Here is a 24,884-nt window from a genome sequence, read left to right on the forward strand (position 1 = left end):
ACAAGAAGCTTCTTCTGGAAGAAGATATATGGAGTTTCTGCTCTAAGACATTTTCTGAATGAGACATGGTTCAGGCGCGGAAAACTTCATTACGATACCTAAACCTCTCATCGTACCTAGTGGTATTCCTCTTCATCTTCATCTCCTGCGTTGGGTCTAGGGTCATTTCTATTCCCCCTCAATGCAGCGACTGCGTCTTCGTCCTTGCGGTACAGATCGTTTAGGTATTTCTTGAAGGATCTGGACATCTCCACCGTTGCCTCAATGTGCTTTTGCTTGATAACGATACAACCGCGATTGTCTCTTTCCTCATCGGTTTCCGCCAATGACACCGCAATCTGGAAGGCTGGAGCAGAAAAGGGTTAGTATCCATATTTTAGAAGAGAAATGAGGCAACCTGTAACATACCATTTCTGATCTCACGCCCATTCCATTGCAGCGCCTTGAGCTCCTTGCACTCCTCGATGTATGCTCGTGTATTGTTGTGCACTCTAATCTCGCCCTCCCTTTCGCGCTCTAGTTTTTGGAAAAATGATTCCCAGACTTCTGCTCTGGCCTTGTCTGAGAATGGTGGGTAGTATATCGTCAGGTTGATTCTCGATATGAAAGCTTCGTCAAACATGCCCACTCTGTTTGTGGTGAGAAACAGAATACCCTGGTAGTATTCCATTGCGCGTAGGAATGAAGCGACGAGGCTGTTGCGCTCGATGTCTTGAACGCGCCGGTGCTCCATGAAGATGTCGGCTTCGTCGATGAGAAGGATGGCGTTCCATGCTTTTGCGTACTTGAAGAACACCAGCAGATTTTCTTCAATTTTAAGCGGGTCTGTTCCAATATCGGCACATGTGACGGTTAGAAGAGGACGCTCGGCATTGGCAGCAATGCATTCTAGGGAAGGAGTTAGTCTTTGAGCGAAGTGGTATGTTTGCAGCGTCTTGTTATACCGGCTGTGTAAGTCTTCCCAACACCTGGCTTTCCATGCAAAAGAAAAATTAACCCCTCGCCTTTACCTTTGACGAAATCGGGTGACCACTGCTTTGTTAATGCTGGTGTTTTTGAATTTGTGACCTTTCGGCCAAATTCCGCTTCACGTTCTGCTTCTGCTTGTAGCCCGAGGAGATATTTGCGAGTCAGACCTTGGATAAGCTGTTTGATACGCGGTTCCTTCATCACCAGTGTGTCTATCATCGACTTGTCATATTTTACTGGACGGAATCCTGCGACATCCAGGTGACCTGTGAACTGGTTAGCCATATCTGCAAGATATATGGAAACTGCTGCACATACACCACTGACGTTGTTTCAGCACATATGCAGGTGAACTATCATCGCAAAGGAAATACTGGTGATCTGTCATGCCCAATGAACTAACGAAATTGATGTTGGAATAGCCACTGAACCTATACGGCTTGCGTTGCGAGCTTATAGTTTCACGGCAATTGTCGCAGCAGTGTCGGTCAAACACCTGCCCGTAATCGGTTTCTGGGTCGTCTTTAATCGCGGGCTGGCTATCAAGTTGCTCGTTATAGCGGTCATCATCCGCAATGACCAGTCCTTCTATCTAGACCGTGTCAAAATAATTGAAAAGCTTGATTTGGAAAAGCTTACTGGATTCTGGGGAAACGAAGTGGTATATCCACGGAAGTTCCAACAACCCGGCCGCCTTAGCTGGAAGTATATCTTGCCCCTCTCTTCGAAGTATTGCTTGGCATCTTCCTTTTCTCCCCATTTCTTGCTCTGAGTACAGTATTCAAAAGGGTAGATCGCCAAAGAATTGATCTTGACTTCGCCTGCGAATGGTTGGATTGAATCGCTTTTCACGGACGGACCGATGGAAAGCACATTGTATGCCATATTCCAAAGTTCGAAGGAAATAGCGCGGACCGTTTCGTTTACAACAACACAGTCATGTGATCTTATCACGTGTGGTTGATACTCCCCGATGTTATCTCCATCATACAACACATCGATTCCAGGAGGGAAAAGGAGCCATAGCATGTCAAAAGTAGCCATACCTCTTGCATGGCGCTCGCGTTCGTCTCTTACTGCTGCCCCGACCGCCGCTTTTACGAAATTTCTGACGATGCTAATGTGCCTATAGGCATACGTGCCTGGGCAAGCGCCCCCGATACAATCTGATGTTGCGAATCTTTCCTGGTATTTGGCGAGAGCGTCTTCATGATGAACCAGTAGTGAGTATGGCCAGTCTATTCTGACTTTTCTCGCTCCAAGATCGTAACCGGGGGCATAATCGACCACGCATCGTAGGGCTTCCAACACTGCTGGCGACGTAATTTCGATGTAGGAACCACGATGTGACTCGAAAGGGGGAAGCTTGAAATTCTTCTCATCTTTCGTCTTATCATGACGGTTTTCCGTTTCTTCTGCGGTACCTTTCGGGTCTGACTGCGTTTGTTCGTAGAAATCGGACGCACCAATTTCAAGCCATGTACGTCGAACATCGACAACTTTCCTATAGATGCAGGTCATACATATGGCAAACAACAATTTTAGATATTTTTTTACATTACTGATGACTGAGGCAACGTAGACTGCTCATATTCGTGTGCTCGTCTTTTTAATGTTTGACTGTGCAGATGCGTTCCAAACGCACTTTCGTAACGAATTTCGTAGGTGACCTCCTCAGGCTCTTCCTCCTCATTATCTCTAGCGATACCATCGATTGCGCAGACCTCAGTCTCTTTTTGTTCGCTAACAACTTCCTCTTTAGAGCTGTCGACGTTGGCGCTATCTGTAGGCGGCATCCCAACCCCTGAATCTCGAAATAAAGTGCGGGGTTCGCTCGAGCCTGGGATGGCGTTCATTTTCTAGAGGCCTTCTTGCAAGGAAAGGGGCTTTTTGAATAGGGATCGTTGCCAAAAAACAAATAGCATACGGAGGACTTCCTCGATGCATATGAGCAATCACAAGAACACGATGCTAACGTTCTATAGCCTTGCAGATTTAGCCCCCATCAGATGGCCCCCACATCTCGAAAATGGCTCGGCCTGACCGAACTGTTCGATAAAGCCATGCGTGTAATGAGATAGGTGAGAATTGATCGCCCGGAAGCGGGGTACAAGCGGGTAAAGATGATGAGCAGCATACGGCGCCAGGCTGGGCGTTACCCTATCCAATAGTGACTCGCCACGTCCAGGTTTTCCGGTCAAGAAGTTCGTATGCACATGCCAAATATACTTTTTGATGGGTGATGTCCGAGGCATTCTTTTGAAGCATATTTCGGTAGCGATGAGGCTGATTACAGAACTGTTTGGAACGTATAAGGCTGTAAGACCGATGCGATTTGGAGGCTAGATCGGAGGAAGGCAAAGCGCCAGCATGGCAGAATTCAAAGCATCCGAGGAAGAGAAGTTCGTGCCACGCGAGATTGTGCGAGTTTTTTCTATGCGCATCAAAGCAGAATATGAGGATCGCGACGATAGTGGAACAGAGCTAGAACGAGCCCTTGTGGAGAAGGCTGAAGACGATGAGAGCCAGCAGAAGAAACGCATTCGGCAAATCAATGAATATCTCAATTCTACTAGGTGAGAACTTTTCGTAATCATAGAGACTTGTCATGACTGCTAATCATATATCTCATAAAGACCCCAGGAACTGGCGAAATTGAATCAGCTTAGAGTTTCGCTTGAGCGTTCCATGCGTGAATTCTGTGCCCAGGTCCAAAAGTCACAGCCCCAGGATGTCTTGCCCGAGAAAATCAACTCCTGGGAGGACGTTACGTCGATAGTCGAAAATATAATGAATCGCTTACAACAAAAGAAAGAGAAGGACAAATTTCGGCGGGCCACTAAACACTTCCGTACATTCTGCAACACCATCAGGTCGCACTCCACAGCTTTGAAGATGTTACCAACAAACAATGATTATGTCAAACTCTTTTACGGAGCTCTTGCTACAGTGATTCAGGTTCGTTGTTCGTAAACAAAGGAATCGGCGCTTTGAACGCCTATTAACAATTCCGCAGGCTTCTGAAAGCTACACCAAAGTGATGGAGGCGTTACCTCGGGCACTGGTTGAGATCAATGACGCAGTCGCTGCAATAGAGAAACGCTCATGGCTTTTCGAAAACGACACGATGAAAAGTTACATGTGGCGCGTTTACAGCCAGATCTTTGCGTTTCTTGGAGAAGTCATCCGATGGTACACCAAGCGTTCTGCTCAACGTCTTCTCGGTAGTTTCAATGAAAGCCTCCTCGACTTTTTCGACGATCAAGTTGAAGAGATCAAAAAACTAGCAAAGCTAGTCCACGACGAGGCTGAATTTCGGGCTCAAGCAGATGCCCAGATCAGTAGACTTTATCATGAAGAGATGGAAGGCAAGCTCGATAGATTCATGGGCAAGCTTCTTGAAAGGGATTCCGCTCAACATGATATTGTTGGTCGACGATTCGAACGCTTCTACGAGGAAATGGAGCAAAAGCGACGGGACGAACTATCCAAAAAGGAGACTCTCGAAAACATACTTGTGGGTATTTTGAACAAGATCAAGAAACAAGAAACAGGGGCTGCGATGTCTGAGATCCTTGAGGGAGATGCTCGAAAACGACTAGCTTGGCCAGAGGACGCGGAATATATCCAGAGAGTTCAGGATAACAACACATCCAGGCCAGGCCATGTATTTGAATCGCACGCACTAGTAGAGCAAGGTCTTGAGGATTCTTATGCTTCAGAAATCACACGAGACGCCCTACTTCTAAGTTCGTCTGGACTGGAAGACTACTTCGACCGCGCCAAGCTTGTGATACCGGGGACTTTCGAAAACAATACCGCTGTTGCAGACCCAGAAGTAGCAGATCGAATAAGATTATGGATGATGACAAATGATTCCCAGATTCTGTACACCTCTAGTTCAGACCCTTTTGGAGAAAGCCCTCAGGCCTCGGGTACGGCGGGCCAATATGCGAGTGTGATCCGAGAAGCGGGTTTGCCTGTGTGCTCGTATTCCTGCTCACTCGAGGCCAAAGACCCTCCTAAAGGCCGTACACGCGAGACAATGGAGCTGGGCGCTTTAGTGTATAGTATAATACGTCAGTTGATCGAAATTCTTCCGCCAATTATTGAGTCAAACACCACATTGATCCAAAATTTCCGTTGGGATAACTTGGACGGAACTTTGAGAACGTTTCCACGAGCATTAGAGGTTCTGGAATGGCTTTTGTGTAACACTGGACATGCCGTCATCTTCATCATCATTGACGCTATCGACTTGCTGGATGATCCAACCCGCAGGAGTACAGACAAATGGCTTGCATGCTTAGTGCAGCTATTCAGAAAGCTTCTTACCATTTCACAAAGTACTACTTTCAAAATATGGTTCAATTCTGGTGGAATGTCACCTATATTGTTCAATTCGTTGGAAAGGCATCAAATTGCGATTTCAACCTCCTCAACAAGGTCCGGTAAGCGGGCGTTTGGTAGTGAAGTTATAATGATGTAGCATCGAGGTAAACCCTTTTGAATCATCTTAGGGGCTCTACAGCATTTCATCATTTCATGTTAAATTATCGTAATGATCTACATTTCAGACTCTATAGCTATCTGAGATTCTCCATTCCTGCTTAATTATAACTTGACGAGACTCACGACTAGCTATCGAAGAGCTCTCACCACGGCAGTACCGTAACCCGCCTCTCGACTTTGACACTAGAGTGTCTGCTTTGGAGTTTTCTCTAGAATTGCCTTGTATCGATATGCTGTGGGATTATAACATGGTTTCATTAGGCAAAGCATTCGAGCTTGACCTTGACTTCATGAAGGGTCTCAGCGCGATGCTTGTTCGCGCCCCACTAATTTCACCTGTTACTGGATCTCGAGCATATTCTAGAGATAAGCCAGTAGTTTTGAATCCTTGGGAAAACCCCTTGAGTGTGGGTGTTGTGGTAGATATGAGGCTGTAACATAGAAGAGTGCTTTGCCAAACGACGGTCGGGACGATTGGGATAGCAGTCTGGCGCTCATTGACAAATTTTGAATATGCAATCATGTGGATGAGAGAGAAAACGACATTTCTAGAAAGATAGTGTTGGTGCTTTCTCGACAATACCATGTGTGGACAAGAATGCGACTTACAGTATTCGAGTGCAAAAGGCCACCATGACCATAGCCTTATCCTCAACATGCATTTTATTACGATATAAACCCAAAATTGGTATTAGAGCAGTGAAGAATTCGGTGATAATGTCAATGATAGTAAGCGCTTGGATCCGAGGGATCCGATGCGTCAGCAGATACTCGAGCAAGTGGTTGTAAAGACCTACAGAATCCACACAGTGATTAATTCCAGACTTCGGTATAACTCTCTCAACTGCACACCCAAGCGGAACTGAAATCACTCCAACTATGGCCCATACCGCGAGAAACGCGATGGTAGCATTTGCCATGTATGTGACTTTGGGTATGCGCCCAAAGATATCTGAGATAAGGACAAGAATAGAGCTCTTCGAGAAAGCAAGTGCGATATAAAGTAGGATTCGGGTAGCAAAGAAAGTCTGATGACAATTTCAGCACGTGTTCTCGCCGTTTTTCTTGTTACTAACCTGCTGTACTCGTGATGTCTACATCATCAAGGATATCGTATGATTTTCCAAGACCATGTCCAATAGACGTCAGTAGCGTTACCCACATTCCAGCCCCCACAACCTGAATAGTAATTAGTAGAGTTTGGCTCAAAAGAAAAAGTAGAGGAGCTCAAATTCATACATGTGCCAAGACAACGACAAGATCATCAAAGCCGTATGCTCTCCATTTGGCGTATCCTAGACGTATCCCGAGGACTAAGGTAGCATATATGGGCGATAGAATAGTAATTATCCAAAGCGTAGCGCTATGGTCGTGGGGTGTGATGCGGGCGAAACGGTAATCTGATGGAGACGCAGTTGAGAAAGCCATTTGTTACATTCAGCAAAGCGGATACGAAGGAGAAAATGTAATGAATAGCCAAAAAAATCCTTCATTTTTCTCTTGGTCACCTGGGCTCCATGAAATGGCTGGCAAAGCAGGAAGAAACGTACGAAACCAATCTATGGGCCGTTGTTATCGGTCCATTGCACTATCATTTACAGATTGCACCAAATGTGTTTTAAAGTCCAGAAATCCATGTCCAGTTTTGGCCATGCTGATGAAAAAATCTCTCCTTGCAGATTGTCCTGCCATGCAATCCAAACTGTAAATGACATGATTACAGCCGAAGTACCGAACCGACAGCTTCATCTCTAGTATCTTTGTGTCCTTGTTCAGCAGTTGCCTCACAGCTTCACAGTCACACAGAAAGAGGAATCTTATGTGATACTACACAGTGACCAAGATTTCATAGGTTCATAAGAATGAAACATCCTCATACGTGGATGTTGTTCAGAATGCGGAGTTTGCAAGTCCGAGTGAATGCATTTGGCTACATGGCGGGGGGTGCAGGTACCAATGCACTGGTAACGTCATACCGAAAGGGATTTTAAGTCAACAATAGTTTTATTTCTGGGGCATTTGTCATCCCGCGCGAATCCGAGGGGAAGACGTGATTTTGGTGGTTAGAAATATTCAACTCACAAAACGATATGAACGGGCCGCAACTTCGCTTGACTTTAACCTTCGTTACACTAATTTCTGACCTCAACAGCGATCGCAACTGGCTACTTGTCCGCTCTACCTACTTCGGTTTTATGTTATTGGTATGCTTTCTCAATTGAAAATTGATGCTGGTTCTGGACTCTCCGCTGACTGTGTGCGAGTAGAGTTTCTTGGCAGTTTCCAAAGTTTGCCCCCCACTCTTGGTATGTTCGCTGGGTGGCTATCATGGTACGATTGTTCGTTTTTGGAACAGTTCTATAGTGGCTTCTTATGATCTGTCTTATAGTGATCATATATGAAATTTCTTGAATGGTACATTTCCTGGTGCACTATCAAAGACCCCGATAAAGTTACATGGAGCCCCACATCCTTGCAACACCACAAACTTAATCTTGCCGACTGACAGGCGTTTCGCGGTACTGATCTGGCACCCCTGGAATAATTCATCAAGATGAATTACTACCCACGTGTCAGAGGCACCCCTCAGAGAAATATCATCAAAGGTCCTTGTATCACAAGCCTTCAATATTTTTGGGCCATTGTCCACATGTTTCATCTCTCTGCCTGAACCTCCTGTCTTGGCAAAAGATCAAGCAAACATGAAAGGTCTTACAGATACGGTCGTTTCCGACGAAAGTATCCAACTAGCAAATACGCCCACTGTAAACAAAAAACATGGCACGCAAAGAGACGAACGAGATATGGAACGCATGGGCAAACGCCAACAGCTCAGGGTACGTTCACGAACTCTGCGACAGAGCTGCAAAAAACCAACATGGTCTCAGCGACAATTCAAGTTTTTGACAATCTATGGATTTGGCGTCGTCCTCGGTTGCACATGGGAATACGCACTGATGTACGTCCCCAACTCAACTGATCCAGAAGCAAACTGGCATATCTTCAAAGCGGAAGCGGCATCTCCCTCTACAACGGAGGACCTGCTGCCGGTATATGGATGCTCCTCGTTGTCTGTTTCGGCATGCTATGCATCACCCTTTCCTTCGCAGAAATGGTCTCCATGTACACCAACATACCCACCCACCTCCAAAAAAACAGCCCACTAACTCCCCAAGGGCCCCGACGGCTGGTGGTCAGTATCACTGGGTATCCGAACTTGCACCATCCAAACAGCAAAAATTCATAAGTTACGTAGTCGGTACGCCACGACCTCACGCCTTCTCTACCCACCCTTCTTCACACCCCACTAACTAGCCGCTTTACCCAAAGGCTGGCTCACAGTAATTGCCTGGCAATTCTACGTCTCAGGCACTGCCTACGCTGTAGCCCAGCAAATCCAAAGCCTCATCGCCTTAAACCTTCCCTCATATACGATAAAAGGCTGGCACGGCACGGCACCCTCCTCTCCATATACATAACCCTCTCTTCCATCTTCTGGAACACGCTCCTCGTCAACAAACTACCCTTAATGGAAGGCATAGCCCTAACACTGCACATACTATCTTTCTTTGCCTTCATCGTAGTCTTCTGGGTCATGGATGCGGCGGACGTGATGCCGAGGGCTATAGTGGCTACGCCATTTGCGAATTATGTGCTTACGTTTGTGATGGCTGTGACGGTTTTTTTGAACTTGGGAACGGAGAGGGGAGGCGTGAGGGAGACGGGGTTGGGACAGCCGTGGATACAGATTCTGGCTAACGCGACCGAGTCGAAGGTTGCGGCGAATGTGTTGACGGTGGTGGTTTTGCTGATGTTGCTGTTTTCCTGTATTAATCAGTTGACAGCTGCGTCGAGACAGTTGTGGTCTTTTGCAAGGGACGAGGGATTACCGTTTTCGGGGTGGCTTTCTTATGTATGGCTGGCTCTTTCTCATCGATACCTACGGTAGTATTCGAGATTATTTGCTAACACGCTTTGTAGGTACCTAGAGGCCGGGATATCCCCATCAACTCAGTAGTTTTCACCTTTGTGTTTACAGCACTTGTATGTCTTATCATCATCGTTTCGCCCTTCACTTTCAACATCACAATTGCCTTGGGAGCTTTTAGTGGCACTATCGGCGATATCACAGTAATTAGCTTCATGCTGAGAAGAAGGTTGCTTAAAGAGCCTCTCCTTCCTTCTCGCTTCAATCTCGGTAGAGCAGGCATCTTAATGAATTTTGGCGCCATTTCGTATAATTCGCTTGCAGTTGTCTTCCTCGCCTTCCTCGCCTTCCTGGAAGCACCCCAGCCCTCGTTGGTAAACATGAATTGGTCATGTCTAATGTTTGGCACTCTTTTCGGCGTTGCGATGGTGTGCTATTTCCTCTTTGGAAGGCGTAGCTACAAAGGCCCGGTAGAGTATGTTAAAAAGTCAGTGTAGTATGGGAGCTCTAGCGTATTGAACGATATGAATTATGTCTCAGTGCGAGGGTTGTGTCTGATACTATCACTGCATATACTAAAAAGCGCAGCCAAGTATGGATTTGCATTGGTTAAGTATGGAGCATCCAGTATTCTTACTTACACCGCGCTCCAAGTTAACAAGATATGTTCATCAGCCCAGCTATTGTTCCGGATACGTCGCACCCCAAGGCTGATAACCATCTTCCTGGAAAATCTTCTCAAGCTGACGTCTCCTGACCCCGACATTCCCACCATCAAACAACGGAAGACACGCAGCATCCTGCAAAATCTTCGAAAACGGCATATCTTCTGCATAAGATTTCCTGTACACATATCCCATTAGTTTCTCGATCACAAGTTGTCAACTTGGACAAAGAAAAGGAATCAACTTACATGCCCACAACGCTCATACACCCTAGCACCACCTGAGTGACCTGCTCACTACACCAGATCTTCGCTTCAAGAGCAACCTCCAATCTCGCCTGCCAACCCACTTTCTCCTCTTTACTTTCCAGCACACACATGGCCTTCCAAACCAATGCACGCGCAGCCTCAATCTTCATCTTGGCATCAATCAACCTATCGCTCACACTTTGATGTTCCAGCACAGGAATCTTCCCGCCTCGGTTTTCTTTTTTGCAAAAGGCGAGCGCAGCTTCGAACGCGTGACGCATGACGCCAACGCACATTGCGCCGACAATAGCTGCAGACATGCCAAAAGTCTGTTCGACTACTTGGGCGCCCTCTCCCGGTTTGGCGAGGACATTGGCGGCAGGGACTCGGAAGTTGGTGAAGCGGGAGTGGGGACCATTGACAGACTTGTGACCCCCGAGCGAGGGGTCTGCGAGGACTTGGTAGGCGGAAGGGTCGTTAGAGGCAATATCAGAGCGAGTGACTAGGAGGATGAGGATGTTCGAGATTGGGTCTGAAGCGGGGTCTTGGGGGATATCGGGTTTTCCTTGTCGACAAACGATGCATTGGAGGTCGGCTCCGCGCTGGTCCCAGCCGCCAGAGTTTGTAGTCCATAGCTGTATAGCTGTTAGTATGAAATATATATTACATAGTTGTTGTGATTGGATCAAACAATTCAAGTAGTTCGTTCAAGACACACCTTTTCTCCATTGATTATCCACTCTTCTCCCTCTAGATACGCTGTAGTTTGCAAGCCTGGTGCTCCTTTCTCCAGCCAATTAGCGGTTCCCTGAGGCTCACTATGTACAAAGCTTGCGAGTCTCTCTCCCGTCTGTTCTAAGAATGGCGTAAGGAATTTATCATGTTGCTCCTTGTTTCCGGCTAGAATCAAAGGCGTGAGACCCAGTCCAGTACCCAAGATGGTGATTGCAGTACTTGGCTCTACGGCATGGAGCTCTTCTATCACAATGGCTGCGTCGACGAGTCCAGCAGAAGTGCCCCCTAGGGGCACGGGAATTTGGCCTTTGATAAGACCTGCAGATACGGCTGTCTGATATATGGGAAGGGTGGATTGAAAGCGCTCTGTCTGTGTGGCGAGGTGGGAGTAATGGGTCGGAGCCTTGGATAGAACAGTGTTAGCAAAGGCGTGGACATTGGCCCGGAGCTCCTTTTGTTCAGGCGTAAGGGTGAAGTCTATCATGATGGTTGTATTCTGTGTCTAGAAGTCTTTTTTCAGACAGCTTTCCTTGGAACATTCATCTTCAAGGCCTATTTATATAAAATGGATCATGAGGCGTCCCACGTGCCAAATTATTAGGCTAATGCGGTCAGCTACATCGCTTGTCCAATGATTACAGAGGATTTTCTTCTTGGCCGGATCTTTGTCCTAATTTGATCTGAGGTCAGAAATGAGAATGGAAAACGCGGATGCTTGCGAAAGAAACGGGGTATCTTATTGTAACTTTTGGGTCTAAGCCCTTATTGCAACTCTGGCAGATCATCATCGCAGACCAGAAATGTCTCTCGACATTGAATGAACACGGGCTTCAAGCTCCTTCTTCTTCTTCTCTAGTTGGCGTGCTTCCTCTTCTTCTCGTCGCAGGTCTTCTTCAGTCAAAGGCGCAACTGGCTCAGGCTCATATTGGGTCTCGTCAGCCTCATCTATATAATCCTCTCGTGATCGATTCAGCTGTTCGAGCTGGACTTGCTGTTCTGCTAGTCGCTCTTCGTAGTATTGTACTGATGCTGCGACTTGAGCATATCGTTGGCGCAAGGTTGCAATCTTGTCGTGCACGCCTGGTATTGGGCTGAGTCTTGTTAGCAAGGCTGAAGGTCCTGCTGCTTGCATACACATACTAGACACCAAGAAGCTTCTCGGCTCCTTCCAACAGCGACTCGACGTCTATTTCGTTCTTGTTGTTGGGGTTGTACATTCTGTAACCCAAGCCTGAGCCCGCACCTCCTCCACCACCTCTCCGTATTCTCTCTACCAGCTCATTACCCAAGACTGCAGCAACAGCTGTGTTACGTCTAGGCGCTCTTACTGCATTGGCGCCGCCTCCGGATATGCTAGTACCACCCCCTCCATTGGGGTTGAAGATAGTGTTGCGCCTGTTAGTCGACGGAGCGGGTTCCGCATGTTTGGGGGCTGCTGGCGGCGGAGGGACAGAGAAAAGGGCTCGCTCATGCAGCTCGGTGTCGCGAATCAGGCTGGTGATATCATGGTTTTGCAGCAACGCATTGGTGAATATCTTTGGTGGGGCGAATCTGGGACAGGTTCAGTCCAAGGGTGCAGCCCAAGGGCAAGGAACATACGGTAGTTCAGCAATAGAGGCCGAGCAAAGCGATATTTGCTCCAGATACGCGTCCAGAAGCGTCATTGTGTGCAACTCCTGAACACGAGGAGGGTATGCTAGGGTGAGGCGGGGGTAAACAATGGCGGGCGCTCGGTGCTCGATAACTATTCCCCGATGTTCCGCGCTGGCGTCAGTGAAGCTGGGAGCTCCACCCTCAGCTAAGCATCAACACCACCAACCCTCGCCCACCACTGTCAACCTCCATTGCCCCCGATCTTCGCTCCGCACCTTCCTCTCCATCCGCAGAAACCACAAGAGCGACCGTCATGGCGGACAGCATGGAAGGCGTCGTTACGGCGGGCGAAGCGCCCAAAACCGAGAACGTGGAGCAGAAGGCCATTGCTGGTGAGTCCCCCAATTTGCGCCCTACAACATGCCTTTTACCTCAAAATGCCCCTGTGCCGACTGCATGACGGCATGGTCGGTCCGCAAGATGTGTTCCAACCACATGATTGCCACCGAGAGTGCGGCCTGCAAGTACCTGGCCCAGAGTGCTGATCCGACGACTGTAGATATCCGCAGCAACTTTGTCCTTCTCGAGCGCGCCGTGGCCCAGTTCGATACCCGCTTCACTCTGCGCGCTCTCCGCTCAATATCTTCTCTCCGCAAGAGGCTCACCGACCGTGTACTATGTTCCGTCGTCATCTTGACATACTCTCCCAACAACGCCACAGCCCGGACTTTTATCGAATACATCGGCATGGACGGCGAGGCGATACAGAGCGTCGTATCCCAGTACAAGGAGGAGGTACAACTCAACAAAAACAGCACCAAGGAGCCATTGCCCGAGGTGGACATCTACATAGCCATCTTGATACAGGTATGTTTGTTGTGGGTGCAGAGCGTGCAGCGACTGACGGGAACAGGTATATCTCTACGACCAGAAGGAGTTTGAAGAGGGCGCCGAATTCTCCGAGAAGCTGGTAGACAAGATCCGAGAACTAAACAGGCGGACACTCGATTCGCTAGCGGCAAAGGCCTACTTCTACTTCTCGCTCTTCCACGAGGAGATGGACCCCAAGCCCCCATCCAAGCAATCGCCCGTTATCACTATCCGTGGAAAGCTGCTTGCTGCTCTCCGAAGCGCTGTTCTCCGAAAAGACCCCGATACCCAAGCGTCCGTTACTACGCTGCTGCTCCGAAACTACCTCTCGACTGCCGACATCACACAAGCTGATTTGCTCGTGGCGCAGACACAATTCCCACCCAACGCTCCCAATAACCAGGTTGCGAGGTACCTGTACTACCTTGGCCGCATAAGGGCTATTCAGCTGTCTTACACCGAGGCACACGAGCACCTAACGAGCGCGACCCGCAAATCGCCATCTGCGCACTGCGCAACTGGCTTCTACCAGGCTTCCATGAAGCTACTCTGCGTTGTGGAGCTGTTGATGGGTGACATTCCTGAGCGCGATGTCTTTAGCCAGCCTCGCTTGGAGCGTGCCATGGAGCCCTACTTCCGTCTAGTCCAGGCTGTCCGTGTGGGTGATTTGCAGGGCTTCTTGAAGGTGGTTCAACAATCATCATCCATCTTCCACCGTGATGGCACCTACACGCTTATTCTTCGTCTGCGACAAAACGTCATCAAGACAGGCATCCGTATGCTGTCGCTTTCCTACTCACGCATTTCACTCCGTGACATTTGCATCCGCCTTGGTCTTGAGAGTGAGGAATCGGCCGAGTACATTGTCGCAAAGGCTATTCGCGATGGAGTGATCGAGGCGTCAATTGACCACGAGAAGGGCTTTATGCAGACCAAGGTGGCTGGAGACATCTACGCAACCCGTGAGCCCGGCGAGGCGTTCCATGAACGTATTCGCGCGTGCCTGACTCTGCATGACGAGTGCGTCAAGGCAATGCGCTACCCAATGAACCAGCATCGCCTGGAACTTAAGAACGCACAGGAGGCGCGCGAGAGGGAGCGTGAGTTGGCCAAGGAGATTCAGGATGGAGACATTGATGAAGATGATGCGGCTGGTGACTTTGAGGGCTTGTAAGCAGGGTCTGATAGTCGAGCGTGTACGATAGCCATGTGCGGAACTGGTATTAGGAAGCGCTTGCAGAGACGAGATAGATCAACATGTTAATGATGCATGAATAGAACAGACTTGAGACAACGCAAGGCCCGCAAACGTGCCTGTATCCCACTACTGATGCAGAAGCATGTGACAAAAGGCAGGCGTGCCAAACCAAAAGGACATCCATGCCGCACATCGACGCATGTGCTAGCCATTTGCAGCAAGACGCCGTTTCGTGAATTAGTAGCCCCCGCAACCAGCCCAGCTCAAGACCCAACGCGTTGCTGCCCCACTGCCCGTTCTCTCTCACGTCACGACTTGACCAGATTGCCAATGCTCTCTTGGGAACTACACCATGCTTGATTGGGGCAGCCATGTAAGTCTTATCTTGTCAATTTCACATACGCCAATGCATAAAATAGACATCATAATTGTCCTGACACTAACACTAGGATTGACGTACCCCGGCGTCTACGGCGCGCCATCCTCCTCAACGACCTCCCGCTGGTCAAGCGCATCGTTCGCAACAACCCCAACTACATTCGCAACCCAGACTTTGACGATCGCTCTAACACCTCGCTGCACCTCGCCGCAAAGCATGGCTTCACCACTATTGCCGAGTTTCTTGTCGATGCCGGCCACGAAGATGGCATGATCAGTCGCAACAATGACTGGGAGACGCCGCTGATGCTCGCCGCCATGGCCGGCAAAGAAGAATGCGGCGTCTACCTCGCCAAGCGATTCCCCGAATGCGTGAGCTGGAAGAACAAGACGGGTTTGGATGCGTTGATGCTGGCGTGCAAGTCAGGGTCTGGCACCTTACACTTAATTCCCACGCTAATTATGCACGGCACGAATGTACTTTCTGCATGCGATAACCAGGGCAATACGGCACTGCATCATGCTTCTGCCGCCGGTGAGCTGAAGGCGCTACGCATGCTGCTACAGTACGGTGCGAATCCGGTTGCTAGCAATAGTTATAGCTGGACGCCGGTGCACTATAGTGCGACCAGTGCGGCAGAAGCGTATTTCAAGACACTGATTATCGAGTTTGAGAAGAAGAAGGCCGAGGGGAAGCGGCTGAATGCTGAGAGGGAACGTCAGCGTTCGGCGGGTGTGCGGTTGGTTACGGATCCCGAAGGGCTGAATGGTGCAAAAGAGGCGAATGCAAATTCTAGGCCTGATGGTGCTGGGCATCGTAGGAGCGGTAGTAGGCAGAGAGCAAGAGATGATGCGGCAATTGCGGGATTGCCCACTCCCGGTATGGAATGGAGTCCTGTGGAGAAGAGGAGAGCTATGACGCCGACTGAAGGCCGCGGATGGGCATTTGCTGCTGATAGTATTCGTCCCAGAGCTGATACTGGAGAGTCTATCTAGGGACAGACAAGGCTTTTGTATTGCATGTTTGGGTATGGGGAGTTTGAGTGTTTTTTGTACTACTATGATTGTTCGGATAGGGACCAATTACGTGATTCGCCTAAGGGTTTTTGTTAGTATATGAAAACCTCTGATGCCCCGCTAGATCGGGAGTCGTTTGGAATTGAATCAAGATTTCATGTAATGAGTGTTTCTTTAGTATAATCTTTGCTGTGTGTTTAAACGAATGTCTGGATAATAAGGAGGATAGGAGTTCATAGAAATGATCAGCTTCTCACCATGCTAAATTCTCCAAAGAAGAGTCTAAGGAAATCAAATATGTTTCTCACAATCTTAGACTTGTTTGAACTGCATACATGTGCAAAATGTTCTTAACGCCGTATACCCATGCTATACTGCTGAGCGCCATTCAGGCTCTTCTTTTGTCCTTCTGCAACCCATTTCATCCATGTAGTTATTCCTAACCACCAATCTCAATCGTTAACGTGAAGAATCGTTGAAAACACCCAACCATCAAATACCAACAGTCAGAAAGGTCATTATGAGAGACATCGCTCAGAACCCCCCAATCCCCTCATCCACACTATCCTCTTCCTCTCTTTGTTCTTTCCTCCCCCTCTCACCACTACTTCTCCTCTCCTCCCCATCCTCTACACCCGCACTAAATAATCCCCCCAACCCAACAGCCACCTGGCCATCTTCACCCCCATCCTCATAATACCCCCACTCAAACCCAATATCCTCCAACGCATGCGGCGCCTCTCTATCCTCGACTTTACATTTCACCTCCCTCAGTCCGACCGCAACTATCGACTCATCCTCTAGTTGCTTTGAGGATTTAGAGTGAATGTCTGATGCTGAGTCTACGCGGCGGACAGAGGCTGAGGAGGCGGTATTGGAGGAGGTGGGCTTTTGTGCGGTTTCCAGGGCGGTGACGAGGTAGATGGGTTTGCTTTGGAGGGCTGTTTTGCGGAGGAAGGAGAGGGTTTGTGGGGAGTTGGCAAGGTGTGAGAGGAATATGATGGGGTTTGTGAGAGTTTTGAGTCTTGTTTTTTGGGCAGTTGTAACGTGATTGGTTTCATCGTGGGTGATTGATGGTGTGTGAGATAGGGAGTTGTTGGAGAGAGGGTCGGTAATGAGTTGGCCCAGTGTGAGGGATGTTGGTGGAAGGGGAGCGGGGAGGCGGAGTAGAGATGCCATTTTTGTAAGTCTTGAGTTCGTAGTAGAATTTGGATTTAGAAGTTGAGTGCAGGATTTCAAGGCTGGTCGAATAGGGCCTGTTATTTATCACTACTGCTCCGTCTTTATAGATATATTCAAATTCGACTTCAAGATTCAACGTCGATCCGTGCATTGCAAACTTGGATCATATTCTTCACTCAGCACAGACACTAGAGCAAGAGAATCCCTACTTATGCATCCGCTCGGCGGTCGATCAGCATGCCCATGCTTGACGTTGCGTGACGACGAGCGGTCGCTGCCTCGCTTGTCGTCGGGCGGACGGCGAATGCTCGGCTGAACGCGAGAAGGAACCGGTAATGATGACGACTTCTAGGTTCAAAATGCCCCGCATTATGAAATCGATTACCCCATCGGTAACGAGGGGCCACATGCGCTGTTATTTGGACGTGTCTGAGTGGTGGTCTGATGGCGATCGGCTGACTTGTTCCTGAGACGCATGACATCCGAGGCTAGCTTGTGTACCACAACGGAAAAGCTCGGAGCCGCAATTGGAGTCGCAACCGCATGTGCTACAGATGGTATGTTGTATGACAAAATAAATGAAAGATATGAAAAGAGAAATACTACATTTACATATGCGTGTGTGAGTGTGGCGAGATTGATCGCGTGAGTGGATTTATCTTGAAATGAAATATCATAGGATTCGACGGTAGAAAGAGAGGAAATGACAGCATTGGCGGTGGATCCCCGCATTGTTCCCAAGGAATGCCAATGGAAGTATCGAGTGAGATACCGGCAGTTGGAAGAATCTGTCAATGCCTAGAGCATGCTACAAGCTGTCTTATCTAGCACTTCATCTGTCAGCTTTCGTCTAGAGACGGATTACTCTGGTCGCCGCCATTGCTGTGTTGGTACTTTAGTATTCGTAATTTCCTATAACACTTAACCAGGTGAGGAATTTTTCGTACGGTGGAGATGTTATGCACATCTCGACTATTGTTGCAGGAAAGCAGTGCTTTAGCAGGCGGAGATCTTATCCCGCATTGTCTTATTGGTCATTCTTCACATGTAACTAACTAGTTAAGCAAGGCAGGCTTACTAAGGCGTAGCGTGGCGTTCGTGGCATTCGTGGCTGGTGGCTGGTGGCTGGGCAGACGCAATCGGCGACAAAGACGCGCTTCACATGTGACGTTTAACGTTTTCATCGAATTGTGTCGCCATTGCGGTTTTCGCACCATTGCCAAAGATAGTAGCGACCATCGCTTCGTCTTCAAAGAGATGGCAGAAGTCGAGATAGGCCTCTCCGCCAGGCTTGAGGCCTATAGTGTCCTTTGCCCTCGGCAGTGGGCGGATAGCTAACACTGCCACACAACGACATGAGCAAGGTACCGCAGGCATGACGACTCGACTCGGCTCTCTGGTCATGATTGCAGCCCACGCAAACATCCACCACCAATAACGACATGGCAGAGCCAGCACCCAATGCAGCCAGCAGCCAGTCTCGCCGCCAAAATGCCCTCGCCGAGATCCAATTCGCCTCTATCATCGACGGTGACCTCACTCCGTCCGAGGATGAGACGCCAGAGGAGAGGGCCTTGGAACTCGAGACGGTGCAGTCGGCCATAGGCATCAGCATCGGCAGACAGCAGACGCGTCTCACCTCTCCAAAGACACCAGCTGCGGAAAAAGCTGCAGCTCTCGACGCGACCGAAGATGGGGCCTTCTTCGACGGCTGGCAGGAGGCTGCCGAAGCATCTCCAGAACGGAAAATACCGGCATCGCCTGCATGCACACCAGAGTCACCAACAGTAATATCCACGCACACCGAGAAACCCGACCTCAAGCCAGCGCCTGCCCAGACGGCAAGGAATGCCGACCGTAGGCAACAATCCGATCCGCCAACGCGTCTTCCTTCACCATGGCGCGCCGGCCCAAAGACATTCCAGAAGGAGAAGCAGGGTGACCATCGCGCTATGCTGCGCCAGCACCTGCATAGTGGACGAAGGCGAGCGTCTTCGGGAAGTTCAATGGGCGAGACTGTGCGCAAATATATAAACTTTAACATGCCAGCCTCGCTTACCAAATCTTACAAAGACATGCATTTTTCGCTACCGAGTCTGTCATCTTCATCAGTAGACACTGCCCCAAAGCAATCTAGTAAGAGGAGGCGGGAAACGCTTGCCAACCCACCACAGCCTCAGAACATACCACAACATGACGGTGCTCGTCAGTCCGCACCTGACAACTCTAGAAACGAGCTGAGCAATTTTTCAAATGCTTCTCAGCGGTCCAACACTGCTCCAGTACCACAGCGTGAATTTAGCGACAGCAGCTCATCCACTCTGTCTCCAACAAGTCAAATACCAGTCGAACGGCCGGCGCCTATGCTGCGTCGGTCCAACTCCGAAGGGTCCCTGCTCTTATATCGAACAAGATCCCTTGCGTCTTCCCTGGGCGACGACACGCGCTTTGAAAGTGTACATGAACAGGTCAACAGTAGGCTCAAGGCTCTGAAAGACAGTTGGCAAGACTCGAACTTCAAGCTTCCAAGTCCTTTGCTCCACAGTTTCAACCTAAGTTCCAGTACCGAATTATTCAAGAACCGTAATTTCAGCAATGTATCCAAGGCACGTGATACTGAGGAAAGCCCTACGCCTCGAGCGGGCCTTCATGGAAGTATATCTGGACCGACACCACGCAGTGACTCTTTAAAACCGAAGAGATCTTCACTCCGCCCTGGAGATGCAGAGAATGAATTGCATCCGTATTTCACACAGGCTCTCCAAGAGATAGAGGGAGATTTGGTAATACTGGGAGGCTATCGTGGCTCTGTTTTGCGCTCAGCGGAACCTCCTCATCGGCAACTGTGGGTGCCTATCAAGGTTGGACTAAATCTACGAAAAGTAGATCTTGAGGTACCTCTTGATCCAGATGCTGATGAGAAAATGCATGAAACCATTATTCCCAGTGGTATGCTGACCCACATTGGCCCGGTTGATATTGCAAAACGCCTTTTCAAGCGATTGAGGGCGAGCGACAACGCTAAAGAGGGGAAGCTGAGAGTGCACAACTACGGGTACGATTGGAGACTATCGCCGCATTTTCTTAGTAGGCAGATGATTAAGTTTCTAGAAACACTGCCTTGTAATCAGCCGGGAGTACCTCCAGAGAAACGGGGCGCTACAATGATTGCACACTCACTAGGTGGTCTAATCACTCGCCATGTGATCAATCAGCGTCCTGAACTTATCGCTGGAGTCGTATACGCTGGAGTACCACAGCGATGTGTCAATATCCTCGGCCCCTTCCGTAACGGGGACGACGTACTCTTATCCTCTCGTGTCCTGACCGCTCAAGTAAACTTCAGCATCCGCACATCCTACGCACTACTGCCCCTAGACGGAAAATGTTTCATCAACAAACGCACCAAAGAGGAATATCCCGTCGACTTCTTTGATATAAACACCTGGAAGGAATGCCGCCTATCTCCTTGCATAGCAGCACCCCTGCCGCGCCCCGAGCCTCCCAAAGACAGCACCTTCAGCGTTAGCGGTCTCATGAACGCCGTCTCAAACGTCCTCCCCACATTTCCTCCCCGCAAAAACAGCTCCGCAAAAGAAGCATCCGACGTGGCCCGCAACGCCGCAAACGCTGTCACAGAAGGCAGCGCCGAGCAAGCTGGCATGGGCCCGCAAATGGGTCACAACCAGGCTACTGAGACTTCCAAGGAACCTAACCCCGCAACCCATGTTACGATCCCGTACAACAAGGCTGTTGAGTACCTAACTCGCACCCTTTCGGAAGTCAAGAAGTTCAAGCAAGAACTCGATCACCGCCCTGAACACACGGCCGCAAATCGGTATCCCCCCATCGCCCTGATTTACGGGAAATCCATACCTACGGTTTACGGCGCAAAGGTGGAAAGCAGAGAAGCTATCAAGCGCGCAGATGTGTACGATGAGCTTGCGTTTGCGAGTGGAGATGGCGTTGTACTGGCTCGCGCGGCTATGGTGCCTTCCGGGTACAGTGTTGTAAAGGGGGGTGTGGTGTCGAGTGACCGTGGCCATGTTACGCTGTTGGGTGATTTGGAGGCCGTGGGGAGGTGTTTGCATGCTGTTGTTCAGGCAAGGAAGAAGGGTGTGGGGTTGGGGGAGAAGGCGCGGTGAGGAGGTCGGGATTTTAGTGGAGGAAGAAAGGTTATTTATATCTCTATCAACTAGATTATTGAAGAGTTGGATGTATGTGATATCGAGAGACATGCTGAGAGGTTGCTGTGTGATGTTGCTCGGAGTGGTGGGTGGTGATGTCGGACTGTGATGGCTATATGTTGTCAGTGTTCTTTGAGACACGATGTCTGATCTGTTTGCATGTTTTGTTATATAGCCCTACCTTTGCCTATGGTGTTCAGTCCACATAATGTATCAGAATTATCTTTGCAAACATCCAGCGTGATTTACCGCTTTCCAGTTTCCATGTCACGGCGTGGTGAGTTTTTCTATCCAGCACTGCTCTAGACTTCGCATAGATAGAGCGTGTTGTGCGCTGGTCGTCTTTTTATTTTCTTTGAGAAAAGTTCAGGAGCTAGCTCAGGTCATTCACGGGGTAGACGACTGAGTCAGATACTGCACAAGGAGTACACGGGTTGACAAGAAAGAATGTTTTTTTGATATCGTGTAGCGAGTATATTCTTCATTTACGAAGTTGGGAGAATGAAGCCAGCGAAACATGTTTGTGAGTGGACGGGGCTGGGTGTTTGAGAATTCGTGCGATAAGGAAGGCGTTTATGTTTTTGTTTGTCAGGGATGCTTTTTTATTCGCCATTTCTTGTGATAAAATTCAATTTGAAAGACTGAGTCCGTTGCGAGAAAAAAGGGGGTTGAGCGTGTGGTAAAATGCCTGATTCAACTCATGGCAGAACGGGTGTTTTACACTGGCATGGAAGCGAAGAACTTCCATGCACTGAAGCATGTACAGAGTTTCTTTAAGTAATAGTGATTGTGGATTGTATTTTTTGTGGTCATCACTGCATTGCTCTGTGAAAATGCATTGACTGGACTTGCGAAGTCTTGGTGAAATATTTTGCGAGAACACGTCTGCATAGAATTCTAGTGGGTGCCCGGCTGACTTGAGCACAAAAGGACGTGGGTTCATCTTGAAGATGCGCATAAGATTCGGGAGATTGTGAAAACAGTGAAAGTCAACACCACATTGCTGAAACGTCTTGAGTAGCCATCGATGTCCCGCTGTCTCACCATGCACAAGACGATCTCAAAAAAGACTTTTCCTTCCATTCCATTTTCAACAAAGAAACAGAAGTTTAAGCTCGTCGACATGGACGGAGACTGAGAAGTCCGATACCGAGCAAGTTGACCAGAGATCAACCCACAGGATCAAGTCTCGAACGGGCTGTTTGGTTCTTGTGGCGACTCCGTTGACGTACCTGGGACTGTGCGCTTCACTTTCCCTGTGCCGACTAGATTATTGCGCAAGAACGATCTGCGTCCAAGAAATGGATATGAACTTGCACATGAATGTTCGCCCTGGGGCCATTGATAATGACGGGCATGGATGTTGACTAAGAATACTGAGGTGGGCTTAACTTCGCTACTGATAGTTGTCCTTGCGACAGATTCGTCCGGATTCGTCCGGATATTACTGGAGCTGGGTCTTGTCACCCTTTTTCTGGTACTGAGGCTGGTGAGCATGGCTGTTCCGCGGAGTATATATGTAGGCCCTCTCCCAGGGATTGTTAGTCGACGCCGCCATGGTGTTATTAGTGCAGTGGTCTCCCCAGCTGGCACGGGTATCCGTGAGCATCAGCACAAGGAACGTTCAGACGGACTCAACGGTGCAAGTGAGTAGATGTTGTCAGGCGAAGGCGCTTACGCGGAAGATCACAATTGAGCCGGCGGCATCAATGTCGATGCTGAGGGATTGACGCCTGCTTATCTCGGTTAGCGCGCTTGGCGCTTGTTTCGGTAACGGTACCCAGGTAAATGCGCTAGGCTGTCCAACATCAGACGTTGCCATAATCTTTGATCGCATCGCCAATCGCTCAACCTACTCGATCCAGAATACTGACTCCGATAGAGATCGATTTCGACTTATTATAGCTTGTTGCAGCGAAGCGAAATTTCAAGTTTCGTCTCATCACTATGTTGGCTCCACAAGTCGCGCGTATGCGTAGTTGGGATGCAAGCATAGTCACGGCGCGCTAACCACAATGATTGGCTGGACAAGGGATGACCCGCAGCGGCAGGGCTGAGAGATTGTTCTGTATGGGATCCTACAAAGCTTCCATGGCTCTAAATGATAACTGAACTCTACTGAAAAGGTGAGAGCTTGTTGCATCCGCTTCTTCCGAGGAAGCTGATGACTCGCTTGCTCCGGTAGAGCCTCTTGGACATCCACATTCCCCATTCCCTTCATCCGACAAACCATCGTTGCTAGTTAAGCTGTAGAGTTGAAATGTGAAGTTGATACGTTCAATCGAAGTCAAGGCCCTGCATAGTGTGCAAACACGCGAGGCCGTACGCTAGGTGTTTCCGAACCTCCTTTATTTGACACCAAGCATCTAGTTGCTCACTACTGTCATGGAGACGGTTGATAGAGTTGCCTCATACTCCAACCGTGCCAAGAGCCTGAGACCACATGCGGGTCAAGTCACTTCGCTACCATGGCAGAGGATACTGCAAAGCACGACAAGGTACCAGTCTGTGTACTTGTCTCCTCCGCGGTCACGTAGCCCAATCATTTCAATAAGCCTGCACTCTCTACAATGGTGCAACTGTCCCTGTAAGATAGACTGATTATCGTACGGGAAAAGGTCCCAAGCATCTAGCATCGATAGTGTATGTGGGGACTTAACACGGATAACTGCCACTTGGAAGAATATGTTCGCTAGCATACTCACAAAACCATGGCATATAACCTAGTAATTCCCACTAGCGGCTCCGGGTTTAATCCTTGCTAAAATCGATTAACACGGCTGGCTCGGAATCAGACCATTGGCAGTCGTTTGCACACATACTCTCCTTCATTGTTCGGCTTTACTGCCGCGGCATCGCACCTTCTTCACATCGGCTTGAGCCGATGACCTACCGTATATACCCGTGTCCAAAACCGAGACTTGCACAAGAATGGGAAATGGAGATGCTATTTACTCAAAGGTATGACAATACTATCTAGTTGGCACCGTTTGAAAGACGGTGCGTTAGTTGCATTCGGCAGTGGTTCGTTAACCACGCATGATCAGTGCGGTAATCATGGACGTTTTGCAGCCAGACTAGACAAACACCGACAACCCCCAATCCCATGGATCAGCTTGTTTTTGGGTTGATACATTGCGGAGCAGTCGTGCCCCATTGATCCTAAAAGCACTCTTACCGAGTCAACGAGGCGTTGATCGTTTCCGCAACTGGATTCATTCTGCTCCGATGATGGATTTTCCAGACTGTGCCACATTGTAGCCTGCGTCATGCCTCATCTCTGAAAATGACGGTGACTGAAGAGGCCATGGCCGTATATGCCGCCTGCCTACACAAATAGAACGTAATGCCGGCTTTGTTATACTGCACCTGTCGTCTGATGGAGCTCAGCAACCAACATTG

The 24,884-nt window shown here is 49.0% G+C and overlaps 11 protein-coding genes across 11 annotated transcripts; 6 read left to right on the forward strand and 5 right to left on the reverse strand.

The window, feature by feature from the left end:
* Positions 1-116: 116 nt before the first annotated feature.
* On the reverse strand, positions 117-2,490 carry COCSADRAFT_84410 (uncharacterized protein; the record flags this gene model as incomplete). The annotated part of the gene is made up of 5 exons (XM_007699564.1): positions 117-346; positions 409-888; positions 945-1,235; positions 1,288-1,561; positions 1,609-2,490. The coding sequence occupies 5 exons, from the start codon at positions 2,488-2,490 to the stop codon at positions 117-119; spliced, it is 2,157 nt and encodes a 718-aa protein (XP_007697754.1).
* A 797-nt stretch (positions 2,491-3,287) lies between these two features.
* Positions 3,288-5,501, forward strand: COCSADRAFT_188607 (uncharacterized protein). The gene is made up of 3 exons (XM_007699565.1): positions 3,288-3,545; positions 3,606-3,927; positions 3,986-5,501. Exons 1-3 carry the CDS (start codon positions 3,340-3,342, stop codon positions 5,456-5,458), a joined length of 2,001 nt encoding a protein of 666 aa, XP_007697755.1. The 5' UTR covers positions 3,288-3,339; the 3' UTR covers positions 5,459-5,501.
* Positions 5,502-5,664: 163 nt separating this feature from the next.
* Positions 5,665-6,909, reverse strand: COCSADRAFT_353321 (uncharacterized protein; the record flags this gene model as incomplete). Its single annotated transcript, XM_007699566.1, has 4 exons — positions 5,665-6,029; positions 6,091-6,274; positions 6,558-6,660; positions 6,721-6,909. The coding sequence occupies 4 exons, from the start codon at positions 6,907-6,909 to the stop codon at positions 5,723-5,725; spliced, it is 783 nt and encodes a 260-aa protein (XP_007697756.1). The 3' UTR covers positions 5,665-5,722.
* A 1,190-nt stretch (positions 6,910-8,099) lies between these two features.
* COCSADRAFT_353326 (uncharacterized protein) lies at positions 8,100-9,906 on the forward strand (the record flags this gene model as incomplete). The annotated part of the gene is made up of 7 exons (XM_007699567.1): positions 8,100-8,318; positions 8,370-8,440; positions 8,491-8,604; positions 8,658-8,740; positions 8,812-8,864; positions 8,885-9,394; positions 9,463-9,906. Exons 1-7 carry the CDS (start codon positions 8,184-8,186, stop codon positions 9,904-9,906), a joined length of 1,410 nt encoding a protein of 469 aa, XP_007697757.1. The 5' UTR covers positions 8,100-8,183.
* A 13-nt stretch (positions 9,907-9,919) lies between these two features.
* Positions 9,920-12,765, reverse strand: COCSADRAFT_112376 (uncharacterized protein). Its single transcript, XM_007699568.1, has 6 exons — positions 12,657-12,765; positions 12,198-12,608; positions 11,881-12,148; positions 11,041-11,505; positions 10,323-10,957; positions 9,920-10,252 (listed from the first exon to the last, which is right to left on the reverse strand). The coding sequence occupies exons 1-6, from the start codon at positions 12,719-12,721 to the stop codon at positions 10,090-10,092; spliced, it is 2,007 nt and encodes a 668-aa protein (XP_007697758.1). The 5' UTR covers positions 12,722-12,765; the 3' UTR covers positions 9,920-10,089.
* A 96-nt stretch (positions 12,766-12,861) lies between these two features.
* Positions 12,862-14,805, forward strand: COCSADRAFT_137577 (uncharacterized protein). Its single transcript, XM_007699569.1, has 3 exons — positions 12,862-13,042; positions 13,210-13,517; positions 13,564-14,805. The coding sequence occupies exons 1-3, from the start codon at positions 12,964-12,966 to the stop codon at positions 14,692-14,694; spliced, it is 1,518 nt and encodes a 505-aa protein (XP_007697759.1). The 5' UTR covers positions 12,862-12,963; the 3' UTR covers positions 14,695-14,805.
* Positions 14,806-15,007: 202 nt separating this feature from the next.
* On the forward strand, positions 15,008-16,379 carry COCSADRAFT_34779 (uncharacterized protein). The gene is made up of 2 exons (XM_007699309.1): positions 15,008-15,091; positions 15,168-16,379. Coding segments are annotated over exons 1-2 (927 nt in total). The 5' UTR covers positions 15,008-15,089; the 3' UTR covers positions 16,093-16,379.
* Positions 16,380-16,412: 33 nt separating this feature from the next.
* Positions 16,413-17,467, reverse strand: COCSADRAFT_34780 (uncharacterized protein). The gene has a single exon (XM_007699310.1). The coding sequence runs from the start codon at positions 17,290-17,292 to the stop codon at positions 16,648-16,650; it is 645 nt and encodes a 214-aa protein (XP_007697500.1). The 5' UTR covers positions 17,293-17,467; the 3' UTR covers positions 16,413-16,647.
* Positions 17,468-17,488: 21 nt separating this feature from the next.
* Positions 17,489-18,141, reverse strand: COCSADRAFT_295960 (uncharacterized protein). The gene has a single exon (XM_007699570.1). The coding sequence runs from the start codon at positions 18,025-18,027 to the stop codon at positions 17,677-17,679; it is 351 nt and encodes a 116-aa protein (XP_007697760.1). The 5' UTR covers positions 18,028-18,141; the 3' UTR covers positions 17,489-17,676.
* Positions 18,142-18,489: 348 nt separating this feature from the next.
* On the forward strand, positions 18,490-21,711 carry COCSADRAFT_34781 (uncharacterized protein). The gene has a single exon (XM_007699311.1). The coding sequence runs from the start codon at positions 18,738-18,740 to the stop codon at positions 21,438-21,440; it is 2,703 nt and encodes a 900-aa protein (XP_007697501.1). The 5' UTR covers positions 18,490-18,737; the 3' UTR covers positions 21,441-21,711.
* A 1,072-nt stretch (positions 21,712-22,783) lies between these two features.
* COCSADRAFT_295976 (uncharacterized protein) lies at positions 22,784-23,142 on the forward strand. Its single transcript, XM_007699571.1, has one exon. It carries the CDS (start codon positions 22,843-22,845, stop codon positions 23,134-23,136), a length of 294 nt encoding a protein of 97 aa, XP_007697761.1. The 5' UTR covers positions 22,784-22,842; the 3' UTR covers positions 23,137-23,142.
* The last annotated feature ends 1,742 nt before the right edge of the window (positions 23,143-24,884 follow it).

The sequence above is a fragment of the Bipolaris sorokiniana genome (genome assembly GCF_000338995.1).
Source record: "Bipolaris sorokiniana ND90Pr unplaced genomic scaffold COCSAscaffold_4, whole genome shotgun sequence".
NCBI lineage: Eukaryota > Fungi > Ascomycota > Dothideomycetes > Pleosporales > Pleosporaceae > Bipolaris > Bipolaris sorokiniana.